This window comes from Sphaeramia orbicularis, chromosome 1 (assembly GCF_902148855.1).
Source record: "Sphaeramia orbicularis chromosome 1, fSphaOr1.1, whole genome shotgun sequence".
NCBI lineage: Eukaryota > Metazoa > Chordata > Actinopteri > Kurtiformes > Apogonidae > Sphaeramia > Sphaeramia orbicularis.
The window spans coordinates 46,463,730-46,482,235 of NC_043957.1; the positions used below are offsets into that span (position 1 = coordinate 46,463,730).

At 37.5% G+C, this 18,506-nt stretch overlaps 3 protein-coding genes across 5 annotated transcripts in view; 2 read left to right on the forward strand and 1 right to left on the reverse strand.

The window, feature by feature from the left end:
* arhgef38 (Rho guanine nucleotide exchange factor (GEF) 38) overlaps nucleotides 1-5,188 on the forward strand; it is a 39,651-nt gene extending 34,463 nt beyond the window's left edge. The window contains exons 13-14 of the mRNA XM_030133509.1: nucleotides 739-1,022; nucleotides 4,718-5,188. Of these exons, the coding sequence (XP_029989369.1) occupies nucleotides 739-1,022; nucleotides 4,718-4,900 (467 nt within the window). The 3' untranslated portion in view covers nucleotides 4,901-5,188. The remainder of the gene's footprint in view (nucleotides 1-738; nucleotides 1,023-4,717) is intronic.
* A 2,419-nt stretch (nucleotides 5,189-7,607) lies between these two features.
* On the reverse strand, nucleotides 7,608-14,225 carry ints12 (integrator complex subunit 12). 2 transcript variants are annotated; one of them, XM_030149283.1, is made up of 7 exons: nucleotides 14,101-14,225; nucleotides 12,638-12,802; nucleotides 12,355-12,513; nucleotides 11,860-12,038; nucleotides 10,749-10,908; nucleotides 10,509-10,652; nucleotides 7,608-8,180 (listed from the first exon to the last, which is right to left on the reverse strand). In XM_030149283.1, exons 2-7 carry the CDS (start codon nucleotides 12,791-12,793, stop codon nucleotides 7,617-7,619), a joined length of 1,362 nt encoding a protein of 453 aa, XP_030005143.1. In that variant the 5' UTR covers nucleotides 12,794-12,802; nucleotides 14,101-14,225; the 3' UTR covers nucleotides 7,608-7,616. The 2 variants fall into 2 exon arrangements, with proteins under 2 accessions (XP_030005143.1, XP_030005134.1); XM_030149274.1 differs by having other exon boundaries at nucleotides 12,638-12,809.
* Nucleotides 14,226-14,511: 286 nt separating this feature from the next.
* The window catches only part of gstcd (glutathione S-transferase, C-terminal domain containing), a 92,772-nt gene continuing 88,777 nt past the window's right edge, over nucleotides 14,512-18,506 (forward strand). For both annotated transcript variants that reach the window (XR_003936539.1, XM_030146414.1), the window contains exons 1-2: nucleotides 14,512-14,563; nucleotides 16,784-17,211. Coding sequence is in view for 1 of the 2 variants with exons in the window: in XM_030146414.1 (XP_030002274.1) it covers nucleotides 16,795-17,211 (417 nt within the window). In the remaining variant the exon portion in view is untranslated. The remainder of the gene's footprint in view (nucleotides 14,564-16,783; nucleotides 17,212-18,506) is intronic.

An 18,506-nucleotide genomic window follows, 5' to 3' on the forward strand; every position in this document is an offset into this window, starting at 1 on the left:
TGTTTGGAACAAACTGCTGCACATTGTAAGCAGTGTTACTTAGAGTACAAAGCCTCTCCCTCTGGGTATTCAGAAACAAGGACGGAGAGATGCGGCTTGCGTGTGTCTCTGTACTCTGCAATAACAAGTTCTTATGAGCTTTGGAAAAAAAAAAGTGTCTGTATGTTTCTTGGTGCGAAGTAGATTCTTCACAGACTTGTCTTTTCCTTTGGGATTACAAGTATTCCCAAGAAGTTGTTGTTCATCCTTCTGTTTATATCAGCAATATGAATATGCTTGCATCATATTTACACAATCTTAAGGCTTCTAAGTGTAAATGGATTTAAGATTTTGTTGGCAAAAGCTCTGTTTTTTTAACCCCACAGCTTTTATGATAGATGCAAAAAATTCTCTCCAGTAATTATCTTCAAAATGCAATTACCTGTTTTATGGAAAAGTCTTCTGTAGTTTGACCTGAGATCCCTCTACAGACATTTCAAGGGTCAGTTCATTCTAAATATCCTAACCGTTTGGATAACACAATGACGTCACATTTTTCGCTATGCAAGAAATGTAAAAACAACACTGTTGTGGGCTCGCATACTTCAAATATATTATATTTCAGTGCTAATCTCATTCACTCCTGTTTCCCTGGGGTGGAGGCACAGGGGTTAGAAGCAGATATGTGTCTGTGTTTATTTGTATTTTGGATGTCTTAGTTATGCATCTTGACAAACTTTCCCCTTGTGTCACTGTCAGGTGCACAAGGCTACGTCTACTCCACTTTCCTGAAGCAGTACAACCCTCTGAGGGACTCACAGCGGGCAGGACACATGGCCAAAGATCAGCAGCAGCAGCAGCTGGCTGCCATGGTGGACGAGGACTTCGATGACCTCAGTCTGTTTGTGTCAGGCAGCGGCAACAGCAGCTTGCGTAGCTTCAACCTCAACACCACCGACAGCAGCTCGATCCTCTCTGGACTACAGGGGGAGCCGGAGAGCCCCGAAGACCTGGAGGACACATCGGACAGCGACGCTCAACAGGTACAGATGGTGGCTCACACTTTTCTTAATATTTATTACTTGCAAACTACCAACTACACTGGTAGACGCTGAACTACAGCAAAATTGTCCAGGGGAAATACACTTAATGGACAAAAGTATAGGGACACATTGAATTCAGGTGTTTCTTTTCTAACAGCGGTCTGGATAACAAAACATTAACAATAAATATTATAATATAGTTTTATATATATTAATAAATATCATTGCATTGGTTAACTTTGTTTAAATTGTTATCTTTTCTTCCAAAATTCCTCAGAAATGGTTTTACTTAATTTCTCTCTACATTGATTTTGTTTGTTTTGTTCATCATTTCATTTTTTTTTATGCATGACCATGATTTTAAATGTTCTACCTTTAAATTTCTAAAACATTGTTTGTGCTTTAACTGTAAATAATAATTTTCTACCACAACTAACCATCTAATTTCTTCACAACTCACTTAGGAAGAAAAATTTAATTTTAAAGGAAATATTGATGTTTATCTCAAATCAGGATCAACAAGACATTTTATGTAGCCATGATGTGCCCCAATATTTTTGTCCATATAGTTTATAAACACCAATATAAAAAAAAAAACAAACGAATCAATGTTGAGAGAAATTAAATAAAAACCATCTCTGAGGCATTTTTGAAGCAAAACTAACTAATACAATGTGATATTTATTACAATATAAAACTATATTATGACCAGTGCAGTCAAACAATTAAAATTTTTAATTAGATTAATCAAAGGGTTGCCGTTGATTAATTTTGATTAAATATAATTCATTTTTAATCTATATTAATCACGGTTCATTTTGCATGAGCAAACAAACTCAAGAAAGAAGGGAATATATATGCAGTTAACATGTTTATTAAACACCTTCAACAGTTTCAACAAAACAACTTGAAACAACTGTTTCGTTTTGTGTGGTTTTTTTGTCCTCATATTTCCATCCAGAGGATCACCATGCTGTTTAGCGTGTTCCATCTTTAAGGGTTGGTTCTGCTGCCTGTCACTACCGGACTAACTGCCCATTTGCGCATGTGTGATGCAAACTCTATTTGGACAAACTGCCCAAAATGCATTACCAGAGACGTTCAGAGTCATTCTGCGCTGCAGATGGGTTAATTGTGTTAAAATTTTAATCAGATTACTCATGATGACAGATTAATCCACATTAACGTGTTAATTTTGACAGTCCTAATTATAACATTTGTCATTATTGTTTTGTAGCCCAGACCCCTGTTAGAAAAGAAACACTTGAATTCAATGTGTCCCAATACTTTTGTCCATATAGTGTATGTAGTTCAGGAAACCAAAGCATTATTTAAGACACAATGTGCTTGTGATACTATATAATAGAAAATAATACCACTCAGTTGTGTTTGTTTCAACTATAATATAAGTTTCCAAAACATAAAAAATTCCACGCATGTAGAACAATTAAAAAAAAAAAAACACACTGAACTTGCACCCTTTAAATATGGGCCTGTTTTTTTTTCCCCACGTTTACAAAATCTTTTACAGTTGAGACAATAAGCCACTATTTTATTTCCTACTTTTCTACCATATTTTCTGAATTGGCCTGAACAGTCAATATAAAATATACTCCTTAACATACATTTTTGTATTTATGTGTGTGTAATGATTGTAGCTCAGACTGTATACCTATATACTCTTATCTTGTATGTATATCACATGACTAAAATTGTACGTTTTGTCAGTTGTTCTCATGTAGCTGGGTAAATAAGTTGGGCCTCAGTGATTCTTCCTTAGGCTTCATGATGACGTTGCTATTATTGCAACTTTTGCACAAAGGTCAAGTGTATGGTGGTGAATGCAATTACAGTACAAAAGAATATTGAAATAGGAATTAAAAAATATTCATTTCTGTCCTTTTATGGCCCAACATATAATAATAAAATAAAATAAAATAAAAATAAGTTTGCATGTTCTCCCTGTATCTGCGTGGGTTCTCTCCGGGTACTCCAACTTCCTCCCACCGTCCAAAGACATGCACTGATAGGTTAATTGGTTAATCTAAATTGCCCATAGGTGTGAATGTTAGAGTGATTGTTTGTCTCTACATGTTCAGCCCTGTGATGAACTGGCGAAAGGTCCAGGGTGTACCCCACCTTCACCCATAAGTAGCTGGGATAGGCTCCAAGCGACCCCCGTGACCCTAGTGAGGATAAAGTGGGTTCAGAAAATGAATGAATGAATGAATAATAATAAAAACTAGAAAAGCACTCGGAGAGCACAGACCTCCACCAAGGTAGATCACCCCCCCACCCCCCCCACCAATCACCACCAAAATTTAATCATTTGTTCTTTGTGCCAGTATCAACATTTCCTGAAATTTTCATCCAAATCCACCCATAACTTATTGAGTTATCTTGCACACAGACAGACGCTGGCAAAAACATAACCTCCTTGGCGGAGGTAATAATAATAATACTAATAATAATACTAACAATACTACTACTACTACTACTACTACTACTACTACTACTACTACTACTACTACTACTAATAATAATAATGATAATAATTCACACTCTGACCATTCATACACCAGTGTGAGCAGCAGCACTGAAGGCAAGGAGGGTGAAGTGTCTCGCCCAAGGACACAACAACGCATGACTAAGACAGAGCGGGATTCGAACCACCAACCCTTCAGTTATTAGACCTCCTGAGTCATGGCCGCCCCAATATGTAGTTTATTGTTTCAGAAATTAATTGCACATAGATAAAAATACTATTTGAATAACTACGCATGTATTAATGTAGTTTCGCAACAAGAAATTGCAGAAAACATCGCTATACTTATAGAGCGTGGTAATACTATTGTATTTCCAAGCACGATGGCGATTACGTTGCTTGAGTAAAATGACGTACCTGAGTTTTAGTTTCCAGCAGCTGTCAGTGTCCTGTGAAAGGTTTTGTAAAAATCCACCATCACAAAGATCTACAGACCTCAGTGCACGACTGTGTGGCTGTACATAAATGTGGGGACAGACCTTTTAAAACTGCAAAATGAAACAAACCGTATCCGAATTTCAACAACATGACATTGAAGCAGATATCACCCAGATCTCATAACCAGTATAACTGGGTTTTCCGACTGTTCCTCACTCAGGAGGGTTCACCTATAAAACATTGGGTTGATATTATATAGAGGCAGTAAAACCAAGGCGTGCAGGTATATAGACTGGATGAGATAAAGTTGTGTGAAAGCACACTTGATAGTTTTACAGTTGTCCCTGTCTGAAATTATATTAGGTGAATAATATTACATGACAACAAAACTGTCACGCTGGTTTAAGTCTTCAGTGTCTATTTCCAGCTATCTTTTTTTTTTATATGACTGTGATTTTTATCATAACATGACATAATAACTGGTCTTACAATGTTAAATATTTACAAGGGTCATGTCATTGCACATTAGGACAAAGACTGTTCATGTGAAAAAATAACAAACAGTCCCCCCTGCTGGATATGAAGGGAGATACAGTTTGGTATTAAATCTCCATGTTGATTTATTTTAAAAGCTAAAAGAAAATAAATACAGCGCCTTAGATTATGTTCTCTATTACATAAACCATAACACATATCTTGTAAATGTGCTCCTCTTTGGATTCTTTGGAAGATGTCATATTTCTAATCATCTGATCTGTATTTGCTTCCATAGTTTTATGCTGTATATGCATTTCAAGCCCGCTGTGACCAGGAGCTGACCCTACAGGAGTACCAGCATGTCCGAATCCTCCAGTTCTGTGACCTGGGAGGCAATAAGGAGTGGTGGTTGGCTGAGGCTAATGGACAAAAAGGTTACGTCCCTGCCAACTATCTCGGCAAGATGTCCTATGCATAAATAAACAGTAGCAAACAAGAGAACGAAACCAAAAAATAGGACCAATGGCTTTGTATCTCACCAGCGTGTTCTATCAAGAATCAATAATCAGTTGAATTTGTGAGCTTGTCAGGTTCTGCCGCTGTGGTTTGGATACAGGAGATCAATCTTCCAATATAAGGATAACTCAATTAATTAAATTAAAGTCCATATATGGGTGCTTCTATGACTAGTCCCTAAAAACAGGACATGAGGGCTAAATATTCAAACCAGATGTAGACCTATATTATGAAGCAAGTTTGGAAGTACTTTGGGTCTATTTTAAAAAATAAATATTTACTGAGATAAAAGAGATAAAAGATTCTGTTGGGTTTCTGTAAATTGGCTTACAGTCTGGTTTTGACCAACTCTATATATAAAGTGTCATGAGATAACTTTTTTGTTGCAATCTGGTGCTATATAAATAAAATTTGATTGATTGAGTGATTTAATTGGTTTTCCCCTATAAGTCGCTTTGGAAAAAAGCATCTACCAAATGCATAAACATAAACGACATTTTTTATGTATTATTGTAATACAAAAATCCGCATGTAACACAGTATAAAAAGGACACGAAAATTACTACTATTGCTATTTTTCGAATATCTTTTTATTCTCTCAGGTACATTTTGGGAGTTAAACTAATTATGCAAGGCAGAGTGTTTCACAAAAATGACCACTGTTGCAAATCACTCACCATTTGTGTTTAAATGGGCAGGTTCTGTGTGTAACGCTAGTGGACACGATGGGTTACACACAAAACAGGGAATGAGACTGAGATTCATGAAAAACCTGCATGTCTGGATTAGAAAAACCACTAGGATCCTCAAATTTAACACAGTGTCTTTATTTATAGTGCTTTGTAAGACTATTTCAAGCCATGTTTTCAAGATAAAATGACACCTAGGTAGTTTTTCCTGTCCCACTTTTAGCCCCAATATTTATTAAAGATTTATTAATTTTAGGATGGCCCAAAGCAAGAGTGTAATTTTTTTTTATATTTATCTGAGGTCATCATTAGGTACATCCTGGGGGGAAATATGGCTAAATTTCTGTTTTATTATTGGGTCAAAAAAGCTGGCTAAGTGCAAGGTATCAAAATAACCTCAGTTTCATAGAAGCACCCATATGACTTTGTATCAGTGCTCAATAGTAAATATATTGATAACTCTAACCATTTTCTTTTTTATAAGACATCAAAATATGTCCAAGCATAAGTAAAGGCAAATTTTAAATGTTTCAAAAAACTTGTCAAAAAAAAAAAAAAAAATTAAATAAAAACTGTGAACAGAATTTGTAGACATTGTCCAAAGGAAGCTACATATAAAGTTTTGTCAGAGAAGATGTTTGAAGAAATTGCTAATGAAGACGTCGGACACAGCGCCACATCCCGCAGCCGCCCAAACACACCTCCCTACTTAGTCCTGCTCAAAGAACCTTCAGTTCTGTTTCATTGAAGTCCAACTTGCACTACTTGAGGTCACACAGCTCATACCGAAAGTGTTGATGTTTAATCTTTAACGGAGATTTATCCCAAGAGAGCTCACCAATGAGACTTCACCACTAACCTGTGATGGATAATGGTAGGAAAATACTGGGCACTATGCAAGAGCACTTTTTGTACTTCAGTGTTGCTAAATTTAAATCGATTTATTGGTGAAGTAAATTTTATACAAGATGTGATTTATAGATGAAGTAAATCCTATATGTGAAATGATTTATATGTGAGGTGCTGTAAATGTTATGAAATGAAGAAATCTATAGTTATTGTTTATTACGTGAATAAAAATGGCCTCTGTGAAAACGTTTGAGTCTTCGTTTGTCCGATAAATGCTACACATTCAGAGAAACTACGTCTACAAAGTTACTGCAAATGCCAGTTTATAAGAAGAGAATATTTAATGATGCTCATTAAAAAAAAAACAAGAAAAAAAAAAAAAAAGTGACACTGACTTTCTCAACGGTTAGATGTGTTAGGACAAAATGAGGCACACAGAGTCCAGCAGCATTTACATTAAGTAAGATTCAAGTATTTGACTGGATGGTGTTACTCCATGTACACGTGGTCTTTTAATACAAACATAAAGCTCTGGCACTAATTCCACTTAGTTTAACCCATAAAGACCCAGTGTTATTTATGCATCAGTTCCAAAATATTTTGTTCTTTATATTTAACTTTTAAGGGATTTATCACAACTTATGACATAACCCTCTGTATTTCATGGTTTTTTTTTTCAGTGTACATCAGCTATTTTCCTATATTTAATTCACTGATCATGTGGATGTTCATAAAAGCTCAGATTAAAGTTGATGGTTATCACAGAAACAGAAAAAAACGGAAGAAATAGTGACTTTTTCAGCAAAACGTATCATTAATTGAACATAAACTCAGTGTCTCCATCCACTGTCATTGATCCAACTCCATGGGTTTTACTGGTGAGTCAATGTTGTAGAAGATGACGGTGTTTCCACGTTCATTACAGAGCCTCTGAACGTCCAAATGGGTCATATCTGATGACCGTGAAAAGATGACAAACTGCACTTTTACACCATTTTTTTTTTTTTTTTTTACATGTATTGATAGGTTTAGTGGTTCAAAAGTTATTAAACGTTTTAGATCAGTAGATGGTTTTGGTCGTTGGTGGCTGTTTGGGTCTTTATGGGTTAAGCATTTATTTCTGACGCCTCCAAACTTGACTCATTTCTTCAGTTTCTTCTGTGCTGCTTTCTTCTTCACCAGTTGTAATCGTTTCATGGCGTTAAGCTGTGACTCTTGGGATGTCGGTGCTTTGTCCCCTGGTGCTGCCTTTGACCCATTTCCATTGTTCCCGTTACCACCTCCGTTACTACTGGACCCTCCGTTCCCCCCGGTGCTTGTCTGGGAGGCGCCCGGGGAGCTGCCCCCTGACGGAGCCGACCCCTTTCCTTGGCTTTCACTGCTTGATGAGCGGTTCAGTGGCTGCTTACCCAGTGTCAGGGGAGGGGGAGGTTTGAGAGACACCTGGCTTGAGCCATTTCCGTTCCCAGGCATCTTTGCACCTCCGAGTCCCGACTTGGCACCAGCTAACCCGGAGAGCCCGACGGGTTTCTGGCCAGAGGGAGCCGCCAAGGTCTTGCTGCTCCCACTTGGACCTGAGGAACCCAGTTTGGAGCTGGTCGGTAGAGAGGAGCTCGTCTTGGCACCAAACGCAGCCCAGCCTGTGAGACCACTGCCCGAGGAGGAGGAAGTACTGCTGGTGGGATTGGCAGATGTTGTAGATGCCTCCAAGAAATTAAAGACGAGGGAAAAATAAAGTTACTACAGTGAACCTCTAAAATAATGAGTCAAGATTCTGTTAAAAATAATCAACCTCGAAATGTCTGGAGCCGAATTATACTTTTAAACTGCTTACTTTAAATTGATGGTTATAGTAATTTCCATTAAAATAAACATTTGTTCAAAAAGAAATAAAACTTAAATTTAAATAAATATTAAAAATACTTGTACTTAATAAGCTGTAACCAAAAGCATCGTCTGCACTTTATTACAGTGCGAGTAATGCATTAAACACAAAGCAAATTACATTAAATTCATTTTTCTCTAAGATTCCGTGCTTATTTTGACGACGTTTATACTGAAAAATAACTACATTTCCACACTGTCAAACTTCCATAAACATAACAAAATCACTGACAACAAGGAAACATTGTTTGCAGTCTAACTTTATGTTGAACTCCACTAAGTAAAAACTGCTCTGAAAAGTTTTAAACTCACTGCCTCTGGAGAAATGATACTCAGCTGGAGCAGCAGAAGTCAGTGGTCTGATCTTTACAAATTAAATGCATCCTTTGTGTATATTTTCTGAGCAGCGGCAGTATTTTGCGCATTGCTGCCGCTTTTCTCTGCTGTTGCTCCTAGTAACATGTTTGGAATACGCAATCACAGTTTATGCGATTGGACTTAGGAGCAAATAGGAGAAAAAAAAGGATAAATGTAACAAAATGTTTATTGATTATACTGTAGTTCAGGGGGCCATTTTATTAGACGTCTTCAAAAGGGGGAGCGGCCTTCAAATTCATAATTTTTAATCGGCTTCATCTAAGTACTTCCCACAGCATGTATTAGATCAAATTAACAGTAACAGAAAATTAATTACTTCCATGAGTAACTGTTACTTTATCATCTTGTTTGACCACTCACTGCATCATGAATGACTAATTAGACCTTTATGTGCTCCATATTGCTTTCATTTGCAGTTTTATTTAAGTATGACAAATACTTATTTTTCCTAAAACAATGCAGACTGCTGAAACTAAAATGAACATCATAATTTTATCACATTTACAGGGTGTTTGCTCTTTATCCAAATAAAAAATCCAGACTATCTCAAAACTGCTGTTTTTTTGCCCAAGACCGTGACTTTGTGAACTTTTATACTTGTGTGCCTACTTTTTTGGTTGCGACTGTACCTGATGTGTGTAGTAGAAAAGTTAATTTTAATAAATGTATGAATGTGTGAATGAATAATTCACAGTAAATTATATTTGAGTCACAGAAACGTTTTTAAAACCTATGAAAATCACAAAACTCCACGGATATCACAGAAAAAATTTTCACTAGATTTCCAGCACCAACCTGTTAGTGAAATCATATCAAGTTTTTTATATACTTTCCTCATGTATTTATTATCTAACAAGCTTATGTGCATTTGAACATACTCTAAAATTTGACTATAAGAGAAACATTTTCCATACTTTATTAAGACTTCCACACAACATTCCAGACTTTTTAAGGTCTGGAAAACAGTGTTTCATAATTCTGTACTTTTTAAGACTTTCAAGACCTGCGCATGGACCCTGATTTAATATAATCAAAATCCCAATAAAGATGCTTTAAAACACAGAATCCTATATTTTAAGTCTGTTTTAAGGACCAGCAGAGACCCTGAGTTACAGGCCCAATCCCAATTCACCCCTTGGCCCTCCCCCTTACCCTTACCCCTCCATTATGTGCGTTCACATGAGGGGGTAGGGGGATTCTCGATGAGTCGGAGAGGGAGGCCTGTTTGGCCCTCGAAATGGAGAATATTCAGAACCACACTACAGACGGAGGGGTATGAAAAATCTCCTATAATTCTGTTCAGATCATCGCAAGATGGTGGTAAACGGCTAAAAAGTGCAGCAGTGTGATGAAAAAGACACACAAATGTATGTATTTTCCTCATAAACAACTTAATCGTTTGATCGACCGTTTAATGCCGTTTCAATGTGTTATAGATCGCATTTCTGCGGTTTGCGTTTGATAGCTGCAAAAAGATGCCCAAAGCCCTTGCAACATAGATGGTTATAGCTGCTGACGGTTTGGGGAATACTTTCAGAAACAAAACTGTTGCATGTGTTTATAGCGGCATTGATGACTGCTGATGACGTAACAGGTCTCGAAGGGTTGTCTCATTTCATAGGGGAACGTTTCAACCCCTACCCCTTGCAGCTCTGTTTCAAAGGGTAGTGCCAAGTGCAAGGGCCAAGGGGTAGGGGTAAGGGGGAGGGCAAAGGGGTGAATTGGGACTGGACCACAGTCTCATAAAACGACTGCAGAGTGAACACATACCTTCATTTCAGTTCTCTTGAATGCTTGGAAGGTACTGGCTGTGTCAGGTTTGGATTTAATGTCTGTCTTTTTCACCAAAGTGTCTTTTACAACAGGTGCAGATGAAGCAGAGGCAGGCGACGGCTTCTGTGGAGGCTTCTGGGCCTAGTGTGCACATCAGAAAGGTTAGTTTCAGACTGAAGAAACAACACCAAATACCATATTAGTGGTTGACGCAGGAACTAAATGTATTTTCCTTACCATACGTTTCATTTGCCTTGTGCAGCGGGCGCAATACCACACAAGCCGTGGGTCATTGACTTCTTTATCTGTCACCTGAGGCTTGTGACAGTCCTGGTGATACAGGTTGTGACATTCCTGGCACTCCACTAGTTGATTTCCCATTGTCACAGTCATTTGTCTTTGGTAGTTAAAAACACATGAATGAGAATCAGTGACAGAATGGAAATGCATGTAGGATTATCCAAATGCACCTTTGAACATTGAATGTAGAAAGAGTATCGTTGGTCTGGAGCAGACATCCAGAAGCTTATGGTTAAAGGTAGGGTGGGAGATCTTGGAAAAAAAGGTACATTTTGAAAATACACAATTCAAAAGTCCAAACCCCTTACTTCAGACTTCCCCCCAAAGCCACACCTTCAGAGTACTGGAATGTGCAATGCTTGTTCCCAAAAGTTCACGAGTGCTGCGCGGCATTCAGGTCTGTATATCAGTGCATTAGATTAGAAGTTGGACATTTCACTTGTTTTGATATGTGTTCTAAGTAATCTCAGGCTAGTAAGAACAGCTGATTGCAGTAAGACTGATGTCAGGCTAGCAGCCCACTAAAGTTTGCTTTGAACGCTGTAATCTGTGCATTTCACTATTATGTTTGTCGGCAGAACAGCCCTAGTTCATACGTATCTGGCTAACGTTACGTTTCCTAGTGATTTATGTTAGTGACATAACAGTTTGCCGGTGAACTTTCCATCCTAATATAACTAACCAAGCTCTGGCTTTGTTTCCTGTACAAGTGCTCCAAACCTCTGAGAAAGCCTGATTCGTGCATGAAGAGGGGTATGTGCAGAAGGGGGAGGGACAAATGGCAGTTGAGTTTGATAGACATATCACCATTCAAACATTTGGATGGGCCAGTTAAAATAATTGGATGGTGTTTTTTCAATCCTGTCTATTCCACAGGTGACTACATTTTTTTTTTAATTTTTGTGTTAGAGCACTTAATTATTTGGTTGCAATCGAGGTGTGAAGGGGATTTTAAGCAATATAGTAAAAAATGTTCCAGGAAAACATCTCCTACCCCACCTTTAACACAGAGAGAGGAATTGACCATCAGGGTATTTGTTTAGAATACCTGCAAACCACACAGGCCAGGCCCATTTCCATGGCGAAGTCATCAGCGTTGGTCTCGTCATAATCATTTATGTTTGGCAGGTCTTTGATTGTTTGAACAGTAATCGGTGAGGATCGATTCTCATGTTTGTCCAGCCGAGGTTTCTTTGGTGGATCCACATCACTTAAGTCAACCCTGACCTGTTCATCAGTAAGAAACCAAGAGAGGAGTTTGGGCATTGAGTGCACATGATAGTTACATTTTACCACAACCCAAAACAATAGTCATGTTTATATAGTCCTGCTGTACTGAATCTGCTTACTCTATTGTCTGAGGATGCAGCTGTTCAGGACTAACACTGTATTAATACATACTTTAAATTAATAATACAGTCATTTTGATCCTTAATAGTAACATTAAAACTTTCAATATTTGTTGTAATTATGCTATGAAAGGTAGACAAAGAACAATTTTTGGTGAAATTTTCAAAAGGATTATCGAATCCTTATGCATCACCTTCTCCGACGGCCTCTTCTCTCCTTCTTTCTTGCTCTTTTCCAAGGTGGATTTGCTGCTGCCACTGCTGCTGCTAGAGGAAGAAGAGCTGGACGAAGACTTGGAGTCCTGTTTACTTAAGCTCAGTTTTGACACGGACGCTTTCGAAACTTCTATATCCTGAAGATACACAAGATTATTATAAAACACTCTGATTACTGCAAATTATAAACAAGTGAAACCAGAAGAGAAATAGGTAATGACAAGCTACAGTGTAATAAGACATGCATTAACACAAAATTACCTTTTGTGATGAGCGGTAGGATGTGTCGCTTCCTCTTGCTAGGGACTCATCTAGCAGGGCTTTGAGTTTCTCAGCTGAGTCTTTACTCTTGGAGTGAAGGTAACTCAAACCCTTAAGGAAGATAGGATCCAACTCCAAACTGACAGGCCCAGCCATGGCTTAAAACTAGGAACTAGGAGTCATAGCAAATAAAGTCAGTTTAATATTATTCTATTAATAGTATTCTGTTGCTTGACTTCACTGACAAAGTTGGCCAAGAACTAAAAACATACTGACAGTCATAAAAAAAAAAAAAAATCACCTTGAAGTTTTGAAAGCATTTTGCTATACGTCTTCTAGGGAAAAAAGAAAACCGATCTTGCCGCTGCCTATTGTCCACAGAGGTTGTGGCCTTGTGGCGCTGGACTGCTATGGAAACTGGATTGATTACAACCAGACCAGTGAGGCACAGCTCTGTGGGATGCACCACCATGGATCATGCAAAGTGCATGGCAACGTTCCTCACATCTTACACTCTGCATAGTAACAAACTGCAACTTACTTTACATTTCATTTCATTTGGATTTGGCTTCATACTGGCAATTTGCATCAAGACATTTGTAAAAAGATAGGCTAATCAATTCTTAGTTTCTATCCCTATAACATATCTGAACTTTTGATAAACACAAAATCATTGACGTCTAAAATCAACCAGTTTGAGTGGTCAAACTGTTACAAAATGAAGACTACAAAATACCCAGGGATGCCACTTTATGTGTTTCTATTGAGTTTTGGTGTAAATACTGAAATGATAGAAGGGAGATAATGATTGTTAAAGTGATTTTCATTCCCACAGACCTTTGTTAATATTTGTTGCAATACTGTTACTGAAAAAAAAAAAAAAAAAAAGATAATAATAAAGAGCGTTTCTTATGCAGGATAATTTGTGAAAATAATATTGTTTCCCTGCAAAGGTTATTGTTTACATATTGTGTCTCTGCATTCGGTTTGTGTCATGACTCAGATGTTATACTGTTTAAGATAACATAAGGAAGAGGATGTCGGAAATTCAAAGGAGACAGCAGTAATAAATAAATAAATAAGGAAGTTAAACCCATAAGAGTAAGGGGCATTTTTTATTATAATCAAAGTGTTCATTCTGATGCATCATTGGTCCGAAATGTTACACCTAGCTAAAGAATGAACTGAAACACTATATCACAGTGACCTTATATTTTGTTAAAACTGCAGGACACTCGCAGTAACTCACTCATCCTGGTCGTATCCCACATCTCACCGTTGTCCTAATTCTGCTGTGAAGCTAAAAGGGAGATTCATTCCGAGTCACTTAGATTACTCAGTAACGACAGAGACCTGAACCGGAGACACCGACAGCAGCACACTGGCTAAAGTTGCCTCCCCGGCTGTCCATTACGAAACGAAAACAGCGAATTAGTTTTTTCTATTTAACTACTATACCTCACCTTTGACTTTATGGTAAAACCCTGCCCCCTTATGCCGGTATTTTCGTGCTCGACTTAAACTGACGGTTGAACTCTTCCTATAAAAAAAGGCGACATCAGGGTGGACGCTTTTCCTCACTGTTGGACTGTGCAACCATTAAATGTTACCGGAACGAACAAGCGGCGGAACCTTATGTGGGAAAAAATAATTGTTGCATAAATATATGGCTTTATAGTTCATTTTAATTTTTAAAAAAATGTGTATTACTTTGAATATTTATTTAAAAAAAAAAAACAGAACTGGGTTTATATAACAGTTATTTTAATTAGCAAGGAGCCATAGTTTGTGTTTGTGACAGCTGGTGGCGCTGTGGTGCTTCTGTTCCTTTTTAAGAGAAGGAACGAGGAAAAGGGCTTACCGGAAGTGTGGTGTAACGAGTAAACGTGATAGACCGGTGTACATGACCACATTTCGAACAGTAGTGTAAGTATGTGACATATAATTACCACTGGCGTTATCCCAAATGTCATGTCATCTAATGTTATAGTGATACATTCAAGTGCATGCTATAATATGATAATATTCACTGATAAGAGAATGTTTTTCACAAGATATAGGGATGAGGGTTATTAATTGCCACTATATGTTCATATGCTGTTTGTTTTAGTATCACAGGATGAAAAACATAGAAGGAGGTTTAATTTTAAACAACAAAGGCTGAGGACTAATGTAAAACAAATGTGTATTTCAGTTGTGGGTGTCGGGATGTGGAAGTGGCAATGGAAGAGAAGAGCTGTACAAATATTTTTCAGTTTAACAGGTGGTACAAGGAAAGAATAGAGAAGCTTTATAAAACCATGTAATGAAATAATTTTAGTTATGGATTTTGGATTTGTTTTATTTGCTTTGAGTATCATGTAAACCACATATGTCAAACATGCGGCCCGGGGGCCAAATCTGGCCCGCCAAAGGGTCCAGTCCGGCCCCTGGGATGAATTTGTGAAATGAAAAAATTACACTAAGATATTAATCTTTTTAGTTCAGGTTCCACATTCAGACAAATTCAATGTCATAATAACCTAGAAATACTCACAACTTTAAATTTTCTCTTTGTAAATGTAAATATTTTCATGTATTTACACTAAAACAAAGTATAATTTCACAAGAAATGTGAATAACCTGAACAAATATGAGCAACCTGAAATGTTTTAAGAAAAGTAAGTACAATTTTAACAGTATTCTGCCTGATATTAAATCTTTTGTGTATTTGTAGTGATCTGTAAGTTATAATGAACATGTGTAAATGAAAAACTGAGGCAGAATATTGTTAAAATTACACTAATTTTTTTTCAGTGTGCCCATGTTATTCACATTGTTTGAAAGGATAGTTTGGAGTGTAAATATTTTCATTGTTTAATTAGACTTTTTTCACTCTAAAACATAGAGAAAATTTTGGAGTTGACATTATTTATATATAATTATGTTATTATTTTACTGGTTCGGCCCACTTCAGATCAAATTTAGCTGAATATGGCCCCTGAACTAAAGTGAGTTTGACACCCCTGATGTAAACTGTTTACTGTATTAGCTGTAATGGCAACGTATTTGATGTAAGCAGATGTTTCAAGGTATTATAAGTTTTCTTCATCCTGCTCCTTTCCAGTCATTTAGATTGGAATGAATAAATAAAATGAAAAAATGTTCACTGCTGTTTATGTTTATATTTCTTTCTTTGAGTTATTTAGTATTTATTTATATTTTGCCAGCACAATTAACAAGCGCATAGGTAAAAAAAATATATATGTGTATGTGTACTTGTATGTTGTGTGTATATGTAGGTTATAAACTTATGTACATATGTATGCGTATATGGATGTATCAGTGTGTGTGTGTGTGTGTGTGTGTGTGTGTGTGTGAATACATATATAACTAGAAGCACTCGGAGAGCGCAGACCTCTGCCAAGGCTGATCAGTGGCCCCCCCCATGGGCCCCCCCATGCCAAGGAGGTTATGTTTTTGCCAGGGTTTGTTTGTTTGTTTGTCTGTCTGTTTGTCTGTCCGTTAGTGTGCAACATAACTCAAAAAGTTATGGACAGATTTTGATGAAATTTTCAGGGTTTGTTGGAAATGGGCCCCCCTGTGGGCCCCCCCACCCCCGATCACCACCAAAATTTAATCATTTCTTCCTTATCCCATTTCCAACAAACCCTGAAAATTTCATCCAAATCTGTCCATAACTTTTTGAGTTATGTTGCACACTAACGGACAGACAAACAAACAAACAAACAAACCCTGGCAAAAACATAACCTCCTTGGCGGAGGTAAATATAAAAGAGTAGTGTTAAAGGAAGAGGAAGATAAATATATATTAACAATATAAAATAATAATAATAATAATAATAATAATAATAATAATAATAATAATAATAATAATATATTAATGTAGTCATATTTTATGGAGAGGGGGTGAGACTAAATAGGTGGCACTTCTTCCCACCCCTTGTCGGGCATGTTAATGAAACTATTGTGCTGTTCTTTTGTCTAAGATTGTCTTGATTGTTGATTTTTGTGTTATTACTTGTGTTTTGCTTGTTCATATGTATGTTAAGTTTAATTGCATGTTCAGAAAAAATCACCAAATCAAATGAATATTTTTCACTGTGAAGACATTTCCAAAGCTTTTCTTCTTCTCTCCCTCCTCAGTGTCAGTTAACATGAAACCCTCGGACATAGAGCAAAAGCATCCCCGCCTCTATTTAGAGGTGTGTTCCCACAGTGAAGATCCATGTCTTCCGCTGCACACCTCCATTGCCCTGTTTCTCTTGTCTTACTGCGAGTGCAAGTCGTTTAAAGTATTCCTGGTCTGCACCAAACCTGGCAGCCCCCAGACATTTAAGAGTCAGCTGCCAGAGTCCCTGGAGGTGTGTGATATTGAGCTGGAGGCTCTGCCGCCACTGGTGAGGGGCTGCCGTCTGCCTGCTGTTCTGGATGAGACAGGGACGCTGTGCAGGGCAGGACTGGCAGTGGTGCTGAGACACATCATCAACACTACTACTGAGGCTGACCCCGGTAGAAATGATGTGTCTGCTCTCCTCGGTTTCAAAAAGACCTGCCTGAAGGCCTGTGCAGAGGTTAGTTGCAGATGTGTAAATGAAAGTGTGTCTGAATGGCTTCCAGTGGCATTAGGCAGGTTACTCAGCTTATGTCCCTGTCCTGAGGCCATTATCACATGGACTGCAGTCATCAGTAGTGGAAGAAGTAGTCTAAGCCTTAAAGGAGAGATATTTTGCTTTTTTAAATGGAATTATACATTTTAAATCATTTCCCTGTGGGCTACATAAACCGTAAATGCTATGCTTGGGTCTGAATTCTTCATTAACCTATAAAAACCCAAACAGCCACTGACGACCAAAACCATCTACTGATGTCAAATGTTTAATACCTGTTGATCCATTAATCCTATCAATCCATGTAAATAACGGGTGAAAAATACAGTTTTTCATCTTTTAATGGTCATCAGATATGACCCATTTGGATGTTCAGAGGCTCCATTGTGAATTCTATAGCATTGATTAAGCAGTAAAACCCTTAGAATTTGATCAATGCTAGTGGATGGATACACTTGTTTTATGTTCAGTTATTGATATAATTGTTGAAAATGTCACTTTTTCTTCAGTTTTCCCTGTTTCTGATTTAATAACCTTTGGATTTACTCTGAGCTTTAATGAACATCAACATGATCAGCATATTAAATATAAGAACATACTTCATTTACACTGAAAAAACACAAGACCTGCAGTTGTGGAGATACTATGACCCAGTCATCACTGTTACTATATGGACCTTGTCTAAAATATCCATCATGGAAATTACACGCAGTGTCGCTGTGATGACAATGTACTCTGGAATTTCCCCTTGTGGGACAAATAAAGGCTTATCTTATCTTATCTTATCTTATCCACATTCAGGACTATCTTGTAATGGAAACATCCTCCTGGAATAGTACCTGGTACCCGAGTTGAATCGTGCCGGTACCACATAGTGGAAACGAATTAAGTCACTCAGTTCCTGACGTTGCTCATTTTGCTGCTTCAAACGCATCAGCTTTGACAACTAAATGTCCAACCCAGTAAAGGGTGCCATTGTAATTAAATAATCAATATTATTACCACTTTTCCAGTCAGTGGTCACAATGTTTTGGCTTATCAGTGAATAAAGTATCCATTTGAACAACATTTTATACTGTGGGATAGTCTAAGGAAGCACCTTTCTGATTTTTTTCAGTTTGATAATATAGACTCTCAACCTTTGGTATTAACTACTGCTCTGCTGGCAGTGATTCATCAGACTGAGATACTTCTGTTTGCATCCCTACTTGTACTGCCACTATCCTGTGAGAAGTATGTATGAATAACAGCCCTATTTT